Genomic DNA, 21,661 nt, shown 5'->3' on the forward strand with positions numbered 1-21,661 from the left:
GTCTACATTTTTTATTTTTAAGCACATTCCAACATCAGGAAATATGACGCGTTGCTTGTATCCATGGCAACCAAGACTGTCACTGCTACCGCTTCTGGCTCGAACGTCGTTTAATGTTAAGCCTTATTTAGATGGACTGGTAACAAGGCATATTTTCAACCTAAACACATTTTATGATAATGGAGAAAGGGTAAGCTGTGACTTTTAGGTTGAAATTTTAGGTTTAAAAGACAAGAATAATTTGCTCCTAGCTAGCGAAATTAAATTTACTGCATAATATCGTAGTTGGCATGTAGCTAATAAAAGATAACTGTTGTGTTTACCTCTACAGATGACTCAAACAAATTTTAAAATGTCCAAGCAAGTCAAAAAAATCAGCCGCGGAGGCAAACAAGCCGTGAAATCTACAGGAACCCACAGCGCGTAAGCAGAGGCGCTTCTTGGCTGTGGTCTATTATGTGTCTGTGACATCAGTAATAACGAATATGCATGACATCATATTAAAAAAAAGAAAAGTTTTTGCTGGAGATGGTGCGTGATTATGCAGTGTTGTTTCTTTTTTGCTTCTATATTGTTTTTCAGTGGGTGCTGTGTGTTTGTCCACTGTTGGTTGGTGTTTTTTTTTTATTTTGGTTTTCTGTTGTATGTTGCTTCCCTGTGGACACTGTGTTGGTCCTTAATTGGCCCCGTGTTAGGTTTTTGTTAATAGCTACTGTGCTGTGTCGCTCCAAATTGCTACTAAACTTATTAACAGTCATGATTAAGAGTATAATGCACTTTGATTCAAGAGCTGCTATCGGCCACAACTCATACCCATTCTACTCTGACTGAACCCTTTAAGCCGACGTTGACGTTTATGTCCCTTCTGCCCTTTCATCTGAAATTTCTTTGTACTTTGGATCTTTAGCGTTTCATCTTGAAAGATAGACACACGCATTACAAAGTAAAAGAAAATAAAAATAAATCAAGCAATGTTTAGCTTGCTTGGTCCATTACAACTATTTACAATGTGCAGAACATACTGGGAAGCCTATTTATTCCCTTTGAAATTTGTGCCACATTTGTAAAGAATTTTGCATTTGTGGGATGAGCAGCAGAGCTAAATATGTGTGCAGCGCCCATGAAAAAAATGACCAACTTTTCTGGCAATGCAAACATCTTATTTTGCTGTTGTCACTGACTCTGTTTTGTTTTGTGGGTTTCATGACTGGAAGTTGTAACACTGCACTCATTTAATTGCCAGGAATTTCAGTAGTGTCTTCCTGTTTAATCAAACTATCAACAACAAGACATATATCTTTAAAGACTTTTTAAATGAACTGTGCCTGTTCTGCCATAATGGAGGAAAGTTAAGATGTGACTTTGACTAGTAAAAAAAAAACAAAAAAACACATAATTGTTTTTGCAGGGCATCGTGTAATCTGAGGAGGCTTCAGGCACTGCTTGCCAAAAGCAGCCCCAAACAAGAGGTGAAGGAAAACAAAGCAGGCCGTTTTGGGGAAGATACAAAGAGGCTCATGTTTCTTCAGGTGTGTGTGTATGCGTGGAGCAACAATAAGTGGGTTGCTCCGTTTGTTGCAGGTGTTGGGTCAAACCAAAGCAGGCGGTAGCAGATTCCACAGCCAGCACCCTCCCAAAGACAGCTGTGGGGAAGCCTCCGAGCTGGAGAAATTCAGGTTCAAATGACCACAAATGAACAGTAATCCAACCAGATTAACTCATTCACTGCCATTGACGGCTATAGACGTCAAAAATTAATTTTAACTTTTATATTAGTTTAACATTTTTTCCCACTTTTGTTAACAAGAGTATGAAAACCTAGTGTTTTTTTTATATTGTATTAGAACAGATATAAAATGTGTGATTAATCGTGAGTTAACTAGTGAAGTAATGCAATTAATTACGATTAAAAATAGTACTCGCCTGACGCCCCTAATTTTTAATAATCTTTTCTTTCCCCCCCCCCAAAAAAGAATATACTTTTTATTTTATTTTAAATAACATATTAAAAAATTAGGGGCATCAGGCAATTAGAATTTATAATTGTAATTATTCGCATGATTTCACTAGTTAACTCATGATTAATCACAAATTTTATATCTGTTCTAAATGTACAAAAAAATTCCAGGTTTTCATACTCTTGTTAACAAAAATTGAAAAAAACTGAACTAATAGAGATAGTTCAGATGAATTGTTGACATCTATAGCTGTCAATGGCAGTGAATGAGTTCAAGTTAAAAAATATATATTTTATTTTATTCAATTCCAGCAGTTTTCCTGTTGTCTTGAGACCCATTTGAAAGTGAATTTTATTTTATTTTTTTAACGGCACATTCAAGTACACAGACAATGCAATACGAACGGTACTTTGAGTTTCTATACATTTTATGTTTGCAATTTTTTTGTGTTCAAGTATATTTAGATTTTTAAAAAATATATATTGTTTTTTCCAAGCTTTAAAATGTGTCATTGTGACCCACAATATAACATAACCAGGGTATGTACCTGTAAAAAAAAAACAAAAAAAAAAAACTTGTGTTCTGTTTCAGCATGACATATAGAGAGCTGAGGTGTTTTAGCAGCCACCCGTTACAGAAAGTTTTTGCAGACATCCTTACCTTGCTGGTCAACAACCGCCTCTGCAGGTAAAACACAATCTATGTTGTTTGTATAATACAGTGGACATAAAAAGTCTCCACGCTCCAGTTCAAATGGCAGGATTTTGTGATGTAATAAAATGTTGGAACTCTTTGCTTGGGCTGTGTTGATCCTATATTTGATTTGGATTGAGTCTGTTTTCATTCTATGTAATCATGTAATCACCTCCTCTACAGTTAAAAGAAAAATAATAATCAAGCATTTCCTTTTTCTTCGCTGTGCAGCGATTGGATGGAGCTGGCGTCGCTCGATTGGGCCCTCCGAGTGCTGCTCTGCCTGCGCTTGCTCATCAGAGATCCTCAGCATCAGGTGAAAACATTGACTCCTTGGTAGAGGTCGTCAATTCTTCCACTTCCAGCATCTGTTCATCTTAACTCATTCGCTGCCGTTGACGACTATAGACGTCAAAAATTCATTTGAACTATTTCTTAGTTAAAAAAAAAATTAACAAGAGTATGAAAACCTAAAAAAAAAGATTGTACATTTAGAACAGATATAAAATGTGTGATAAATCATGAGTTAACTAGTGAAGTCATACGATTAATTATGAAAAATTTTAAACGCCCGACGCCCCTAATTTTTAATAATTTTTTCTTTTTCTTTTTTTAAAAAGTAAATTAAATTTATTTATTTTTTAAATTATTTTTAATCATCTTTTCTTTTTTCTTTTCTTTTCTTTTCTTTTTTTTTTTTAAAGAAAAGATTATTAAAAATGAGGGGTGTCAGGCGATTAAAAAAAAAATCATTATTAATCGCATGACTTCACTAGTTAATCACACATTGTATATCTGTTCTAAATGTACAATAAAAAAATTCTAGTTTTTCATACTTTTGTTAACAAAAGTGGGAAAAAAAGTTAAACTAATAGAAATAGCTCAAATGAATTTCTGACGTTTATAGCCGTCAATGGCAATGAATGAGTTAATGCCTTCGATTTTTCAGAAAATGTTCCATCACCTCCAAGGCGTTCAGCCACTCGCCAGGGTAAAAATAAATAAAAACAATCACCGTAAATTAAACCAGGGACAAATCGTCTTCTGATGAATTGACATGTCGTCCTGTCTGCTGTGTCAGTATATGAAGTGCATTGCTGACAAGTACTTCGCATGTGGCCAGCCAGCGCCGGCTGCACAGTCGCTGGTCACCATGACCTGTGAGTACTCGTGCACCTTCATTAAAACTTAAAAATATTAATAATGAATTCTTAGTAAAAGTGTGTTGTTTTCTGATCTGTGCTGTGCAGATATGTTCCAGAAGCTTTCTGCAGTGGACATTCAAAGGGTCTGGGTTATCGAGAGTGGCGTGCACATGGTAAAATAAGATTACCACGCTCTAAAAAGAGAATTGTTGATCCAATTTAAGATTACAAATTGAATTGTTGACTAATTTAAACAAATTGCTTCAATTGGTAACACATGATCGAATTAAATTAATCCAAAGGGAATATATTAAATTTAATTAATTATGAGGTCATTCAATTTAATATATAATATTCCCGTTGGATTCATTTTGGATTAATTTAATAAATGTTGGATTAATTTACTTTAAGTGAACAGATTAAGTTTATTTGATTTATCTATTTTCATTTGTATTTTTTAAGATTGTGTGAATAAACCAAAACAAAGTTTAAATAACTCATAACTAATTAAATAATTATTTTTGTGTATTCACTTAATTAATGTTGGATTAATTTAATTTAAGTGAATATATTAAGTTTATTTTATTTATTTATTTATTTATTGCTTCCATATTTGTCTTTTTTCAATATTGTGTAAATAAACAAACAACATAAAAAACATGTTTAATGAACTCATAATTAATTAAATTTAATATATTTACTTTGGATTAACTTCATTCAATCGCGTTACCAATTGAAGCATTTTTTTTTTTTAAATTGATGTACAGTGGTGCCTTGATTTACAAGTTCTCTAGTGTAAACGTTTGTTGAGTTGCGATCCGTTGTTTGGTTAGTTTTATGGTGAAGTGGGATAAACCGTCTAATGTAAATACGAAATGAGAAAACTCAAAAAAATGCCGCCACAAATCTATTAGATGCTGACGTGCAGACTAACTCGGCCAATAGGACTCTAGCTCCTGATGTTACTCAGTAGGCCACACCCCTTAATGTTTTATTATGTTTTTGAAATCCAATGTAGTGTTTTTTTTTAAATATATGCAAATACATGCAAGAAAAGTGAGGTGTTCTTTTTTATGGATGAATTTAATTCCAGTTAATTTCAATTATGAAAAAAAATCCCTAAAAGTTTGAAAGATGTCCGCTGAGAACTTCTTTTCTTTTTTTTTCTGTCCTGGTAGACGCTGGTGAAGCTGCTGTCCACCACAGACAGCAGCTTGCTACTTGGAGCCCTCACAGCATTAACCACCTTGGCTGAAAAGTAAAATCATTATCCATCATTATTATTATCATTATTATGACGTAACAATGGCGGCTGGTCAGATCATTTTCTTCCAGTCCACAGTGCAGGGCTGAGATCGGGGAGCTTCCCATCGCGGAGAACCTTGTGGTCATCCTACAGGACTACGACCTGTTGTCGAAGAGGTTGGTTAAACTTGATCTTCTTAGAAGAAAAATTCCAAATCATTTCATGCGACGTTGTTCCAGGATGGCCGCCGAGCTGTTGAGGCTCCTCTCTCCGGTGCCCCGCGTCAGAGACGAGCTGAGGGACGCTGAGGCTGTGCCGGTGCTGCTCAGTCTGTTGCACGCGCCACACCTCAAATTGCTGTGGAGCGTGGCCTGGGTCCTGGTGCAGCTCTGCCAGGACGCCCACGCCAGGGCGGAGGTGCGCAGCTGGGGAGGCGTGCACACGCTTTTAAGGTTGCTCGGGAGGTGAGTGTTGGTGTTTGGTAGGGGTATCGAATGTTGTGATAAGTGGGTGGATACTGAAAGGTACACATTTTTGGTCTAACGCTAAATTTGTACTCCAAACCATTAGGGGGCAGCATTTGTCATGGGGCAATACTTTGTTACTTTTCGTGCGCATGAAAATTTTAATTTGTGACGTGAATTACATTTTTAAACAGAATCCAGGAAGTTCTAATCTTATTTTTCATTCTTATTGTATTATTGATTATGTTAATTAAAAAAAAAAAGGTGCTTACGAGAATCCAAGACGTTTTAATTTTATTTTTCATTCTTATTGTTGTACTAATTATATTAATTAAAAAAAAAAGGTGATTAACAGAATCCAGGAAGTTTCAATTTTATTTTTCATTCTTATTTTTGTATTTATTACATTAGTAAAAAATGTGAACGCTTGGTGACATTATACCAATTTTAATATAAAAAGTATACAAATTTCCTGAGATTCCTCTAATTTCAAATGAAATAATTGCATAATTCCTGAGATTGCACGTCTAATAAAATAAAATTAAAAAAAATCACAATTTTAATATTATACCATTTTTAATATATCATTATGGTATTTCAATATAATATATTTTTTAATATAAATATGTAATTAAAATGTATGATTTTACAGAGATGATTAAAAATGTAAATAATAATAATAATAATAATGCATAGCCAAAATTTACCAAATTTCTGAGATTATTCAAACTTCCTGGCATTATACAAATTTTAAATAGAAAATACAAGCTTACAAATACAAACCTGATTTTATATATATTTTATATTGTAAAAATGTACAGACCTTTTGAGATCATACACACTTTAAATAAATCAAAAACATAAAACCAAAAACTCAGTTTTTTAATGTTCAAATTAGTAAAAAAAAAAAAAAAGAAGAAGAAAAAAAAGATATACTTACTTCCTGAATTTGAATGGAAAAAAACTACAGATACCACCATTGTTAAATAAAAATAATAATAAAAAATTAAACACCCTTCCTGAGAAAAAAATTAATAATATAAAAACTGTCATTAAGAACATAAATACAAGAATAAAAATAATGCACACGCTTCTTGAAAGAAAGAGGATGTGTTTATCATATTTTTACAGTGACACACAGTTTGTCTGCGACCGCTTGTCCATCGAGAAGCTGTCGAGCGCCAACGCCAATGGCCGCGTCCACGGGCAACATACGGGGGAGGAGCTCGAACCTTGCGGGGTGGCCGACAAAGTCATGGCTCTGCAGTCAGGTCAGGCACAGACGAGAAAACATTTTCTTCAAGGTTAGAGGTCAAACTGCAGTGGTTCAAGTTGTTGCAACAGCCAAGCTTCCCAGAGATGTCTTATCAGAGGCTGAGAATGTAAACATGTCATTTCCTGAAAGGAGAATCTCTGTCACATTGCACAAGATGTGACTTGCAGTAGTTCCAAGCTTGTTTTTCAATAAGTAAAGCTGTTTCAAAATAAAACATCTCAGCCTCATTCTTCCACCCTGTGCTTAGTCGTACATCGCTCAACCGATTCAAACTCCGTCAAAGCAGCAAATGTGTGGATTGTTTACAATAGGTTAGCTATGATATTTCTAAGCACGAAGACCAGACGGGTCCAAAATGTTGGACTTAAAGGTTAGGATTTTGGTTCGCAGGGTTAAGGTTAGCAGTTTGGGGGTAAATGGATGTTAGCTTAAAAACGCAGTACCCAAAGTGGTTGGTCACAGGAGTATAATTTAAATCTAAAATAATTCCTATTAAATATTTTTTAAAGTCTTTGTTTTTTTATATATATATATTTTTAAAACATCTTTTTTTTTGTTTTAAACAAGACAGTGGAATAATTAAAAAATATATATATTTCTGTGGGCTTTTCGTCTCCCCATTATAAAAGGATTAATAAAAACTATAAGATACTTAGAATTGTAAGTGCTTAAAGTTAGTTTAGGGATTGGGCTAAACCTATGCTTAGCAATTGGGATTAGCGGTTTGGGGTTAGGTTTAGGATTAGCAGATGTTGCTCGTACCCACTCGGTAGCGCGCTTGAGTGACATGTCGGAATTGCCTTCTAATATATTAGTTAGCAGGACTAGCATTTGGTGTAAGACACTTTTTAGACATTTAAAGTGTTTAAGAGTGTTGATTCAATTAAATTGCTTAACTCATTCGCTGCCATTGACGGCTATAGACGTCAAAAATTCATTTGAGCTATTTCTATTTTCTATTTTAACATTTTTCCCCACTTTTGTTAACAATAGTATGAAAACCTAGAAAAAATATTGTACATTTAGAACAGATATAAAATTTGCAATTAATCGCAAGTTAATTATTGAAGTCATGCGATTAATAACAATTTTTTTTATTTATTTTTTTATCGTGATTAATCGCATGACTTCACTAGTTAACTCACGATTAATCACAAATTTTTTATCTGCTCTATATGTACAAAAAAAAAATCTAGGTTTTCATACTCTTGTTAACAAAAAGTGGGAAAAAATTTTGAACTAATGGAAATGGTTCAAATGAATTTTTGACATCTATGAGTGAATGAGTTAATAATGTATAGCCTAATAATAACAGACAACATGGGGAAGATCAACAGTATCGATTTGTGCAAAATATTAACTTGACCATATATGGACATATGAAGTTTCTACCCAACAGCTGATATAACATATACTTGTTTTGATTTTTTGTTTTGTTTTTTAAAAAAAATATATATATTTTTTTTTTTTTGCAGCGTGCTGCACAGCTCTGACCGAGCTCAGCCTGGAGGACTCGTGTGCTCATCACATTGTCCAGGTCAGTTTATAACAAAAAAGAAAAGAGTCAAAAAAACATAACAATTGAAATCAATTGACTTTCTCCTTCAGGAAAATGGAGTCTATATCCTTGCCAAACTGATTTTACCGCAAAACTCTGCGGCGAAAGTGTCGTCTTTACAAGTATGCCTCTTTGTTGATGTGATATACGAGTTAGGATGACACATTGTGTAGTAACATGAGCCCATGTGTTGGCAGCGCTACGCATTCCGGGCACTGCGCTTTCTCTTCAGCGTGGAGAGGAACAGACATCACTTCAAGAGGTGCTGATGACATCATGCGAGCTAACCTCTTCGGTGTTAAGTAGCTTGTTTTTTGTCGTCGTTCCAGGCTCTTTCCCACGGGCCTTTATGAATTATTTATTGACGTGGGCCATTATGTGCGGGACCTGGAGGTCTACGAGGGTCTTCAAATCAAAGTGTTGCAGTACACTGTGAGAGATTAACACAAATCCACTCGTTTGTTATTAACTCATTCACTGCCATTGACGGCTATAAACGTCAAAGATTCATTTGAACTATTTCTATTAGTTTAACTTTTTTTCCCACTTTTGTTAACAAGAGTATGAAAACCTAGACTTAAAAAAAATATTTTATTTTATTTCCATTTAAAAAAAAAAAAAGATTATTTTCAGGCGTCAGGCGATTAAATTATTAAAAATTAGGGGCGTCAGGCGATTAAAATTTGTAATTGTAATTAATCGCATGACTTCACTAGTTAACTCACGATTAATCACAAATTTCTATATCTGTTCTAAATGTACAATAATAATAATTTAATAATAATAATTGAAATTATTTTTAATCAGCTTTTCCTTTTTCTTTTCTTTTTTTTTTTTAAAGAAAAGATTATTAAAAATGAGGGGTGTCAGGTGATTAAAAAAAACACATAATTAATCGCATGACTTCACTAGTTAACGCACGATTAATCACACATTTTATATCTGTTCTAAATGTACAATAAAAAAATTCTAGGTTTTCATACTCTAGTTAACATAAGTGAAAAAAATGTTAAACTAATAGAAATCGTTCAAATGAATTTTTTACGTCTATAGCCGTCAATGGCAGTGAATGAGTTAACCCGTTCTCTTGTCTTATTGAATGACTCTTTTTTTTTTGGGTGCGTTACAGGATGAGGAGCTGGAGAGCCTGCGAGAGAGCATTATGGCTGTGGACCAGAACCGGCCTGCGCTCAAGCTAATCAATGGCTACGCCGTACTGGACCACCTCGGCACCGGTGCTTTTGGAAGTGTATTTAAGGTACGGCAGTGTCAGTCCAGAGTTGCCTCTACTGCTGGCATAGAGATTTTCTATTTCTCTAATTGTTTTCCAAAATGTATGCTTTCATTAACTCATTCACTGCCACTGACAGCTATAGACTTTAAAAAAAAAAACATTTTAACTATTTCTATTAGTTTAACATTTTTTTCCATTTTTGTTAACAAGAGTATGAAAACCTAGAATTATGTTTTTTAACTAGTGAAGTCATGCGATTAATTACGATTACAAATTTTAATCACCTGATGACCCAAATTTTTAATAACCTTTTATTTTTTTAAACAAAAAAAATAAATTGTTTAATTATTTATTTATTAATTTTTTAAGAAACGATCACTTTTGTTAACAAGAGTATGAAAACCGAGAATCTTTTTTATTGTATTAGAACAGATATAAAATTTGTGATTAATCGTGAGTTAACTCGTGAAGTAATGCAATTAATTACGATTACAAATATTAATTGCCTGATGCCCCTAATTTTTAATAATCTTTTTTTTTATATATATATATTTTATTTTTAATAATCTTTTTATAAAGAAAAGATTATAAAAAAAATTGGTGCGCCAGGCGATTACAATTTTTAATCGTAATTAATCGCATGACACTAGATAACTCACGATTAATCACAAATTTTATATCTGTTCTAATACAATAAAAAAAAATCTCGGTTTTCATACTCTTGTTAACAAAAGTGGGAAAAAATGTTAAACTAATAAAAATTGTCAAAATTAATTTTTGACGTCTATAGCCGTCAATGGCAGTGAATGAGTTCATATCAAATGTCAAGACATTATATATCTGATATCCGTGATGCTGTGAGGTTTCAGGTCCGGAAGCAGATCGCCGGGAATCTGATGGCTCTGAAAGAGGTCAACCTCCACAACCCGGCTTTCGGAAAAGACAAGAAGTCGCGAGACTGTAACGTGGAGAAGATCATCGCGGAGTTAGCCATCATCAAAGAACAGGTCAGAGCTTTTTTTCTTATTGTGTCCATCCTTCATTCATTTATTATATTTTTTTACATGGTCTTTCCATAATGCGTATTGTCACCTCTTGTTGGTGGGTCTGTTACATTACTCCCCCCCCCCCCCCCCATGAACGGTGATGACTTTATTCTACAGATGGCTCACCCAAATATCGTCAAGTACTACAAGACCTTCCTGCAAGGTGAGGCTCTCTTCTGATGATGACGTAGAAGAAGATGGCGCATGAGCTGACTGACCCGCCCTTTTAGACGACAAACTGTACATCGTTATGGAGCTGATCGAGGGAGTTCCTCTGCTGGAGCGTTGCAACTCCCTGAAGGAGAAGCAGCAGAGCTTCACCGAGGAACGAATTTGGAATATCTTTATACAGGTACTGAAGCTTTTTGAAGATGCCTAAATTTACCATGGATTTCCTATATTTATATTAGGGGTGTCAAAATTAGTGCGGCAATTTTGAGTTAATTTAAAGTTCCTTTAATGGCAATTTTTTTAACGCGCGATTAATGACCACCCTTTACTTGGAAAGCCTGTACTGGGGGAATTCCATTGCAATTTTTTTAAATCAATTTAATGACATTTTGTGGACATTTTATAGTAATTTGGGGGGGTTCTTCTTTTGTTTTGGGACATTTTATTTCCTGCCTTTTATTAAATCTTTTTCTTTCTTTTTTTTTGCAATTTTGTGGACATTTAATTTTAATTTAATTTCATTTTAATTTAATAAACATATCAAAGTTTTTTTTACATGATTCTTTCCTGCCTTTTCGAAAATCAATTTTCTGACATCTTTGGCAATTTTGTGAACATTTTATCTTCTTTTGTTTTTGAACATTTTATAGTTACTTTTTATGCAATTTCCCCCTGCATTGTATTTAATAAATTTTCTGACTTTTTTTGTCAAATGCAAAGGCATTTTATGGTAATTTTCTGTCTTTCCTCTTTTGTTTTTGGACCTTTTATGATTAAATTTTGAATTTTTTATGTTCTGCCTTTTTTAAAATTAAATTATCTGACATATTTGGCACTTTAATGGACATTTTATGGTAATTTTCCGCTTTTCCTCTTTTTTGAAATTTTATTTTCACTTTCTGGACATTTTTATGTGATTTGGAAAACTTTTCCATTGACTATTCGTCTCTGATTTTCTGTCAACTTAAAATGTTGGACATTTTTTTAATTTGATTTGTGTTGAGGTCATTTTTCTGCCACTAGATGGCATAATTGCATTTGTTAGACATTGGTGACAGCTCAGTGCATTTTTCTTTTCATATTAAGAGCTATCAAATCTTTAACATTAAGCAACTTGTGAAATTCTACACATTTTTTAAATTCTTAAAAGTCTCCACAAATATATGCGTTATTATTCAATTTATTACAGCAAAATTTTTAGGTGAAATTGCGACTGGAATTCCCCCAGTATAGGCTTTCCAAATAAGGGGTGATCTATTTTATTTCCAAATAAGGGGTAATCGTGCATTAAAAAAAATAGTGGCTTTAAAGGAACTATAAATTAACTCGAAATGAACGCACTAATTTTGACACCCCTAATTTGAGTTTCATGTCCTCCATAGATGTGCTTGGCCCTGAGGTACCTCCACAAGGACAAGCGCATCGTCCACCGCGACCTGACACCCAACAACATCATGCTGGGCGACAAAGAGAAAGTCACCATCAGTAAAACTCCTCCTTTTAATCAATAACGTCACTCTTGTCGTATCCGGTGGCGTAAAATGGCGTCTTTCTTCTCACCCGCAGCCGACTTTGGCCTGGCCAAACAGAAACAGGAAAACAGTAAGCTGACTTCAGTGGTGGGCACCATTTTGTACTCTTGGTAAGAACAGACAAATACTAAATTTTAGGGGAGTTAATGGCAATGCGAAAGCATGTGGTTGTGTTTTTTTGTGCGTCAGTCCAGAGGTGGTGAAGAACGAGCCATACGGTGAAAAGGCTGACATTTGGGCTCTGGGCTGCGTCCTCTATCAGATGGCCGCCTTGGAACCGCCATTTTACAGCAACAATATGTTGTCGCTGGCCAGCAAGGTGGCCTAACAACACACACGCAGACGCGCACACGTGTTGACGTCAACATCATTGTGTGTTGTATTTTGTGTTTGTGTAGATTGTTGAGGCCATCTATGAGCCACTGGAAGACGGAATTTACTCTGAAAGGCTGGAGGACGTGATCACATGGTGCCAATATTATTCAATTAAAGCGTAAACACTTGTACGCAACAATTAAATCCCCATTTGTTGCAGCGGATACGTTCTAGATCAGGGGTCAGCACCCTTTCCTGTCAAAAGAGACTTTTTAGGCCGGATAAATAACCAAAAATCTGTAATTTTTCATGCTTTATTTATCATACGTTAGAGATTAAATACCTTTCTGTCAAATTTCTGACAATTTTTCTGGTAATTTTGTGGACATATTTTGGTAATTCTCATCTATTTTGGGGGACATTTTATGGCTACTTTTTGTTTTGTTTTTTGCCATTTTTGTTTTTTATGACATTTTGTGGACATTTTACGGTAATTTGGGGAGTTTCATGTTTTGTTTTGGGACATTTTATGATTACTTTTTGAGAAAAAAAAATTCCTGCCTTTTATTAAATCAATTTTCTGACCTTTTTTTTCAGTTTTGTGGACATTTTATGGTAATTTTCAGGATTTCTTCTTTTTTTTGTAGATTTTATTTTATTTTATTTGTATTTAATTAGCATTTCAAAGGTTTTTTTTACATGATTCTTTCCCGCCTTTTCATAAATCAATTTACTAACATCTTTGGCAATTTTGTGAACATTTTATCTTCCTTTGTTTTTTATAGTTACTTTTTATGCAATTCCCCCCCTGTATTTTATTTAATCAATTTTCTGACTTTTTTGTTGATTGCAAAGACATTTTCTGGTAATTTTCTGTCTTCCCTCTTTTGTTTTTGGATCTTTTATGATTAAATTTTGAACTTTTTATGTTCTGCCTTTTTTTAAATTAAATGCTCTGACATATTTTATGGTAATTTTCCACTTTTCCTCTTTTTAGACATTTTATTTTCACTTTTTGACCATTTTTATGTGATTTTGAAAACTTTTTAATTCACTATTCGTCTCTGATTTTCTGACAACTTAAAATGTTGGACATTTTTTTAAAATAATTTAATGAATATTTTATATAAAAAATAAAAACAAAGATGTAAAAAAAATAATGAATTTCTATTTTGCATTAATTGTATTAGAGATCCACAGGGGGCCACAGGAATGGGACTAAAGAGCCACATGTGGTTTCAGAGCCCCAGGTTGCAGACCCCTGTTCTAGACCAACCCGCAATAGGTGGAAATCCACCATATAGAGAGACTTTTAAAATGCACAATGACTATTACTGGAGCTGTGGGCTTTCAGGAGCCTGAATTAGACAGAAAGTAGTGCTTTACCACCATCTTGCAACATCTGTGGGCAATTATAAACCATTTTTTGGGTGGGGTGTCAATTACTCGAAGAGTTTTGCTATTCACAGCAAAGCTCGGTCCCACCCTTCACAAATAACGGGCTTTCATTTCACATCAATGTTATCTCCAATCTTCTTTCAATCTAGATCTATTCCAGATTAGTTCCCTGTACTGAGTTTGAACTGCACAGGTGCTTGAGTCCAGACCCAGAGCGGCGCCCTGACATCGTGGCCGTCAGCTCCCGGATCGCCGACCTCATGATGAGGCAGTTGGACGCTCTGTACGCTTCCCACTATGCACTGGAGAAGCGAGCTGAGCGGGACAGGAAGCGGGCGCAGAGGTACTTCCTGGAAGGGCGCCAGAGTGGGAAAAACTGCTGCCGCTCAGTCCTGACTCAGGTAGTATACACGAAGCAACTGTAGAGTTGGCGCGTTTTGTCAGTAGGCCTATGTGTGTATTTGGACTGTCAATAATATTTTTTATTGATTATCGTATTGGTTATTCCATCAAGTACTAAAAATAATCCACTGATTTAAGTTAGAAACAAGTGTTTTAAAATGCACCTTTTCTAGAGATAGACCAATATGCTTTTTTCAGGGCTGATACCGATTATCGGTAGTCAGGGAGACTGATAACCGATATACATTTGCAGCTGGGGGGGGGATGTGTCAAAAATTTTAATAATAATAAAAACTCCAGCACTTGACTGCTTAAATGCTATCAAGCACAAGTTTATTTTATGATTTACATGTTTAAAGTTTTTTTGTTTGCCATCAGCTTTTACACCGACTATAATGCCAAGTCCCAAATAGCCACTAATTCGCGGGCTAACCATTCACCCACACGCTAACCCCGGATAACTCCCAAATAGCGGCTAAAAACGGCTATTAGGTTAGCCCGCGAGCTAACCGTTAGCTCACGGACCAACCTAATAACCGTTAATTTGCCAGCTAGCCGATTAGCTCGCGGGTTAATAGCCGCTAATTCGCGAGCTAACTGTTAGCTCACTAGGCTAACCATTCACCCGAACGCTAACTCCCAAATAGCTGCTAATTCGCGAGCTAACTGTTAGCTCGTGGGCTAACTGTTTACCCACACACTAACCCTGGGATAATTCCCAAATAGCCACTAAAAAATAATCCGGCGAGCTAGCCGTTAGCTCGCGGGCTAATAGCCGCTAATTGCTGTTTATTGGCTGTTAGCACTGCACGAGCAACCAATTAGATGGTGCTGTGGGCAGGCCAATGCTGCAGGGAGTCAACAGCCGCTGACTCAGAGCAGACGGAGGAGAAAAGCGCCCGTCAGAGCAATAATAACAGTTTTTAATATATCAGCCACCAAACAAAAAAAGAGGCCGATGCCGATATTAATAAATGCACATAAATCCTTTTCACTGTTCTTCCAGAAACAAGCTTTCACAGTAGCTGAACTTGTGCAATTTCCTCCAAGTAACTTTGAAGAGAATCTCGGCGGTTTCGGTAACAACTATATTGGTTTAACGGAGACTGTTACACAATGACGACATGTCAATATTTTTTCAGATGATGCCTCAGATCATGAAGAAACAGAGGCGAAAGAAGCACAAAGAGAACACTACAGTCAGTTGCAGTTGTCTTTACAGTTTCTTTAAAAAGCTATATACCTAAATTAGTCTTTTTTTTCTTTTTTTCTGTTTGCACATTTAAGGGTCAAAATCTGCCACCTGTGTTACGCCTCATCTACCTCTATGTGGGTAAGTCAACTTTTTGACTTAGGCTATATTTACACGACATGGTTTAAGTGCAGCAATTCTGTTTTTTGTTTGTTTGTTTTGCTCTGAAGTTGTTCAATTAAATATACACATGGAGGGGAAAAAATGGAATCAGATATCAATCGTCAATAAAATGTGGGTACATATCGGAAATCTGTTGCTAAGTCTGCCATAAGTATTCAATATGATGAAAATACAAACATAAATAAATAAATAAGAATACTTTACAAAATAAAAATAAAACAAAATAAAGTGTACTTCATTAAATTTGTGTCCATTTATAATAGGTATAAACGTAGGGTAATGTATATGTTATCATTTTCTGTATTTAAAGATGGACACGCCTCTAATGCATCATATTTACATATTTATCACATTTAACGCTCCATACGCGCTGCCAGCCACTTTTAAAGCAGAGTTCCCCAATCTGCCAGCCAACTGATCATTTATGTTCACAATATAAGCAGCAAACCTACCAGAAGATAAATTGGACCCTTTTCTTCTTTCATCTGAAAAAAAAAGAGTAATTTTCTGATTTCTTTAGAAATCAGCAGTAACAAGTTAATATTTTGTCCAGAATTAATTGTTACAGTTTCATTATTTTTCACGTACAATTTTTCACTTGCTGTCGACTGAAGATGACATGCTTAATTGTTACTTAGTTTTTAAAGCTAATAGTTGTACATGGAAAATTAATTCTGGACAAAATATTAACTTTTTACTGCTAAAAATGGCTCAAAGAGTCAAGTACCCTTTAAATTCAATTCAAAAGCTCAAATCAACACAACGCTGCCCTCTACAGGCATCTGTTGGTCATTACAGTAGTTTACAAACCTGAATTTCACAGGTAAGCTGGGCGAGGCCCTCCTCAACACATACCTGTTGAACAGTGACAGTAAATGTTTGGATTTCAGTTGACGATTATAAACTGCAACGACATAATGCTTATTATCGATTTAATTAGGTTTTTTTTGTGACTATTGTGCCACTTGAAAGCAAAAAAAAAATGTATTGCTTGAAGCCTGCGCTGTAAATCAACCCTTATTTGATGTCATAAGTGCTTTGAAAAAAAAAGTCTGTTTGTGTCCTTTCAGGGAGGATTTAATGACAGTGAGGGCCAACTCAAAAGCAGGTACATTTTAAATATGAATATTTGCTGTAATTTTGAATTTGGTGATCACATTTTGGCCTGGGTTTTGTTGTCATGTCAGGAATCTGCATCTCCCAGAGGAACCTTCGCCAGATCGAGGATCCAATCCACAGGTTGCTGGTGCAGTTGCACAAAGTGCTCTTTATCACCCAGGTACACATTCCATTTCACCATTGGATATTTTTCTTTCCACGTGAAATCTTGAAATAACTCATTCACCGCCATTGACGACTATAGACGTCACAAATTCATTTGAATTATTTCTATTAATTTAACACTTTTCCCCACTTTTGTTAACAAGAGTATGAAAACCTAGAATTTTTTTTTTATTGTACATTTAGAACAGATATAAAATTTGGGATTAACCGTGAGTTAACTAGTGAAGTCATGCAATTAACTCATTCACTGCCATTGACGGCTATAGACGTCAAAAATTCATTTGAACTATTTCTATTAGTTTAACATTTTTTCCCTACTTTTGTTAACAAGAGTACGAAAACCTAGATTTTTTTTTTATTGTACATTTAGAACAGATATAAAATTTTTGATTAACCGTGAGTTAACTCGTGAAGTCATGCAATTAACTCATTCACTGCCATTGACGGCTATAGACGTCAAAAATTCATTTGAACTATTTCTATTAGTTTAACATTTTTTCCCTACTTTTGTTAACAAGAGTACGAAAACCTAGATTTTTTTTATTGTATTGGAACAGATATAAAATCTGTGATTAATCGTGAATGAGTTAATTACGATAAAAAAATTTAATCGCCTGATACCCCAAATTTTTTATTTAAATTTTTTTTAAATCTTGTCAGGCGATTAAATGTTTTTAATTGTAATTAATCGCATGACTTCAATAGTTAACTCACGATTAATTGCAAATTGTATATCTGTTCTAAATGTACAATTAAAATTTTTTAGTTTTTTTAAATACTTTTGTTAACAAAAATGGGAAAAATGTTAAATAGAAGTCGTTCAAATGAATTTTTGACGTCGATAGCCGTCAATGGCAGCGAATAAGTTAAAAATGTGATCCTCTTTCTAGCTTCCTCCAACTCCTCGTCACAACGTCAAGAGGCGACTGGTAGAAAGGTTCAAAAAGTCACTGTTCCAGTTTGGCAGTGACCCGCACAACCTGAAGACAGAGCTCAGCAAGGTTGGTCATTTGGCATCCATTTGGACTACAAACATGGTTTCTTGCCCTGGAAAGGACTACAATTCAAACGGGAAGTTTGTGATTTTTATTCCCTGCAGCTGGTCCAGGCGTCATGTGACCTGATGGAGTCTGGCTCCAGTAGTCCAGATTGGTGGCCTGTGGTGCCTCTCTTGACCGGAGATGCTGATGAAGACTCGGGTACGAGTTTAGATTAAAAAATAAATAAAAAATATCCCAATAATAAGAATTTTCTTATTCCCCCCCCAGGTGACAGTCTGAGGGAAGGAGTTACATACGAGCAGATGCAGGTAGTTTTTGTTCTTGGTCACTTCCCCCCCCGATGATATTTGACCAAATATTTATAATCCTGGACATCACATTCTCTGTTTTTGTCCTCAGGCTGTGGTAGAGGAGCTGCTGGACGAGAGTGGCTACTACCAAGATGAGAGTGGCAGGTGCGAGTCACCATGGCGACAAGCTGCTTCCTGTGTGGGCGGCGAGTAGGTTGCACAAACACCACCAGTGTGTGCGTGTGTATGTGTGTGTGTGTGTGTGCAAAACCAAAGACCCAAATAGAGGTGAAGAAAAACAAGTTTATAGAGGAAATGAACTCACACAGTCAGGCCTGTTCAGTCTGCTGCGGCGCACACTGGCTTATGCCAACTGACAGCCAGGACGTAATATTAGGTACACCTCAGTTGTGTTGTTGCATTGTGATTTTATTTTTTTGCTTCATTGCAAGCTGTTAGCTTGTAACTGTCGGTGTGAAAATATTGTATATAAATGTAGAAAATAAATTTCAAGTCTAAAGTGATACATTATATTCAATATTTTAAAATGGCATGTACATGGCAAATACAATCATGAATAAAATAAATGCAATGTTTCAATAATAATAAAAATAATTCACATTTTAATTAAAATAAAAAAATGGTTAAAAAATAAAAAAAAATTATTGTAAATATTTAACATGACATTTGAAATTAACTTCATGTGCAGTATTCAAACAATTAAAAATACATGTAAAAATGTTATTAAATGAAATTTAAATAATGTATAAACAAACGATGCAGAAATGTAATTTGCAAAGGGGGTTGAAAATATTACATAAAAATATCTATTTAAAAAAACAATACACATAATGGTTATTAATAATAAAACTAATATATAATATATACAGTGAGGAAAATAAGTATTTCACCCCCTGGTGATTTTGTGAGTTTGACCCTTTACAAAGAAAGGAACGGTCTATAATTTTCATGGTAGGTTCATCTTAACAGTGAGAGACAGAATATTAAAAAAAATCCCAGGAAATCACATTATATTAATTTTAAACATTTATTTGTCTTTTATTGAGGAAAATAAGTATTTCACCCCCTACCAACCAGCAAGAATTCTGGCTCCCACAGACCGGTCATGTGACCAGGAGGCACACACATTAGTCCTCTTACTTAATTGGTATTCCTAATTAAGTTCCCGTTACCTGTTTAAAAACACACCTGTTCACAGAATCAATCAATGCATCAGATTCCAACCTCTCCACAATGGGCAAGACCAAAGAGCTGTCTAAGGACGTCAGGGACAAGATTGTAGACCTGCACAAGGCTGGAATGGGCTACAAGACCATTAGCAAGCAGCTGGGTGAAAAGGAGTCAACTGTTGGTGCGATAGTTAGAAAATGGAAGACACCAATTGACCATCAATCTCCCTCGGTCTGGTGCTCCACGCAAGATCTCACCTCGTGGAGTGAACCGGATCATGAGAAAGGTGAGGAAACAACCCAGAACTACACGGCAGGAGCTTGTTGATGATATCAAGGCAGCTGGGACCACAGTCACCAAGATGACCATTGTTACACACTACGCCGTAATGGATTGAAATCCTGTAGTGCCCGCAAGGTCCCCCTGCTCAAGAAGGCACATGTACAGGCCCGTCTGAAGTTTGCCAATGAGCACCTGGATGATTCAGAGGAGGCTTGGGAGAAAGTGCTGTGGTCAGATGAGACTAAAATCGAGCTCTTTGGCATCAACTCGACTCGCCGTGTTTGGAGGGCGAAAAAAGCTGACTTTGACCCCAAGAACACCATCCCCACCGTCAAGCATGGTGGTGGAAACATTATGTTTTGGGGCTGTTTCTCTGCTAAGGGTACAGGACGACTTCACCGGATCGAGGGGAGGATGAATGGGGCCATGTACCGGGAAATCTTGGGTGAGAACCTCCTTCCCTCAGCCAGGATATTGAAAATGGGTCGTGGATGGGTGTTTCAGCATGACAATGACCCAAAACATACAGCAAAGGCAACAAAGGAGTGGCTCAAGAAGAAGCACATTAAGGTTATGGAGTGGCCTAGTCAGTCTCCAGACCTTAATCCTATAGAGAACTTGTGGAGGGAGCTGAAGCTTCGAGTTGCCAAGCAACAGCCTCGAAATCTTCAGGATTTGGAGAGGATCTGCAAAGAGGAGTGGGCCACAATCCCTCCTGGGATCTGCGCAAACTTGGTGACCAACTACAAGAAACGTCTGACCGCTGTGCTTGCCAACAAGGGTTTCTCCACCAAGTACTGAGTCATGTTTTGCTAGGGGGTGAAATACTTATTTTCCTCAATAAAAGACAAATAAATGTTTAAAATTAATATAATGTGATTTCCTGGGATTTTTTTTAATATTCTGTCTCTCACTGTTAAGATGAACCTACCATGAAAATTATAGACCGTTCCTTTCTTTGTAAAGGGTCAAACTCACAAAATCACCAGGGGGTGAAATACTTATTTTCCTCACTGTATAGTATATGATATAAGTTTATGAATCTATAAAAGTATTCTAAAAATATATATAATGCATAAATATGAAATTGGGATTGAATATTTTGAGTGTAAATCTATAAAATACAGTATTTTTTATACTATACGTAATCATTATTATACATATAAATATTTGAAAAATAATTATGCAATCATACTAATAATATTGACATTAATGCTTAATTTTGACATTGTCGAGACTTGGTTTGGTGACCGTTCCCTCATTTAGCCACATGAGGGAGACAAAAGATTAAAAACACCAAAACAAAACAACAAAAGTATATGTCTTAGTTTGGGCCGGGCGCCTTTGTAAATTATCGTGAATTGCTTCATTCTTCCATGAGTTTGATGATTAAAAATCTCTTGTGTTTTATGTTGATTTTAGGGAGGCCAAGAAAAGAAGCGAGCGCCGTCCGCATTCATCCTCATGAGTCACAATTCACAAAAGCACATCTACCATTCAATAAGCTCGTCAGGCCTTTTCTTATTTGCACCAATTTCATTTGGCCTAAGGAAGCTTTGCGATGTTTTAGTCACTTTAAATGGAAAAGTCTAGTTTTGCACACAATGCTCTTTGTTGGACATCTATGATGTGAATCAGAACATTATTAAAATATCCTTTGTGAAACCCCTAAAATTGCAATGCGCATGTACATAAACTGGCATTGTACTTTGTCTTGTAATGCCTTCATGCGCCTGTAGAGGGCAGTACACTGCACTCAAAAGAACAGCCGCCATACGAACTTAAGTTATTAATCGTAAA

At 35.6% G+C, this 21,661-nt stretch overlaps 1 protein-coding gene across 5 annotated transcripts; it reads left to right on the forward strand.

The window, feature by feature from the left end:
- Positions 1 to 71: 71 nt before the first annotated feature.
- On the forward strand, positions 72 to 21,588 carry nek10 (NIMA-related kinase 10). Of its 5 annotated transcripts, none has more exons than XM_077575151.1 (36): positions 72 to 190; positions 332 to 423; positions 1,409 to 1,469; positions 1,582 to 1,676; positions 2,550 to 2,645; positions 2,883 to 2,967; positions 3,601 to 3,642; positions 3,733 to 3,811; positions 3,902 to 3,969; positions 4,975 to 5,054; positions 5,132 to 5,218; positions 5,282 to 5,506; positions 6,638 to 6,777; positions 8,258 to 8,319; positions 8,391 to 8,462; positions 8,538 to 8,602; positions 8,670 to 8,772; positions 9,470 to 9,598; positions 10,444 to 10,581; positions 10,738 to 10,783; positions 10,851 to 10,972; positions 12,174 to 12,276; positions 12,358 to 12,433; positions 12,513 to 12,642; positions 12,722 to 12,792; positions 14,230 to 14,437; positions 15,445 to 15,517; positions 15,581 to 15,637; positions 15,726 to 15,771; positions 16,884 to 16,921; positions 17,001 to 17,092; positions 17,988 to 18,098; positions 18,197 to 18,296; positions 18,366 to 18,406; positions 18,498 to 18,598; positions 21,284 to 21,588. In XM_077575151.1, the coding sequence occupies exons 2-36, from the start codon at positions 332 to 334 to the stop codon at positions 21,327 to 21,329; spliced, it is 3,180 nt and encodes a 1,059-aa protein (XP_077431277.1). In that variant the 5' UTR covers positions 72 to 190; the 3' UTR covers positions 21,330 to 21,588. The 5 variants fall into 5 exon arrangements, 4 of the variants coding, with proteins under 4 accessions (XP_077431277.1, XP_077431279.1, XP_077431278.1 ...); XM_077575153.1 differs by having other exon boundaries at positions 18,498 to 18,553; XM_077575152.1 differs by lacking the exon at positions 21,284 to 21,588 and having other exon boundaries at positions 18,498 to 18,912.
- Positions 21,589 to 21,661: the final 73 nt, after the last annotated feature.

This window comes from Vanacampus margaritifer, chromosome 9 (genome assembly GCF_051991255.1).
Source record: "Vanacampus margaritifer isolate UIUO_Vmar chromosome 9, RoL_Vmar_1.0, whole genome shotgun sequence".
In the NCBI taxonomy this organism is placed as follows: Eukaryota; Metazoa; Chordata; class Actinopteri; order Syngnathiformes; family Syngnathidae; genus Vanacampus; species Vanacampus margaritifer.

Excerpts from the sequence above, each read along its gene's own strand:
- nek10 (XM_077575151.1), top strand. The coding sequence starts at position 332 with ATGACTCAAACAAATTTTAAAATGTCCAAGCAAGTCAAAAAAATCAGC. Across the intron at positions 8,773-9,469 it reads TCAAAGTGTTGCAGTACACT|GATGAGGAGCTGGAGAGCCT; the intron begins GTGAGAGATTAA and ends GGTGCGTTACAG. Across the intron at positions 12,277-12,357 it reads CAAAGAGAAAGTCACCATCA|CCGACTTTGGCCTGGCCAAA; the intron begins GTAAAACTCCTC and ends TCTCACCCGCAG.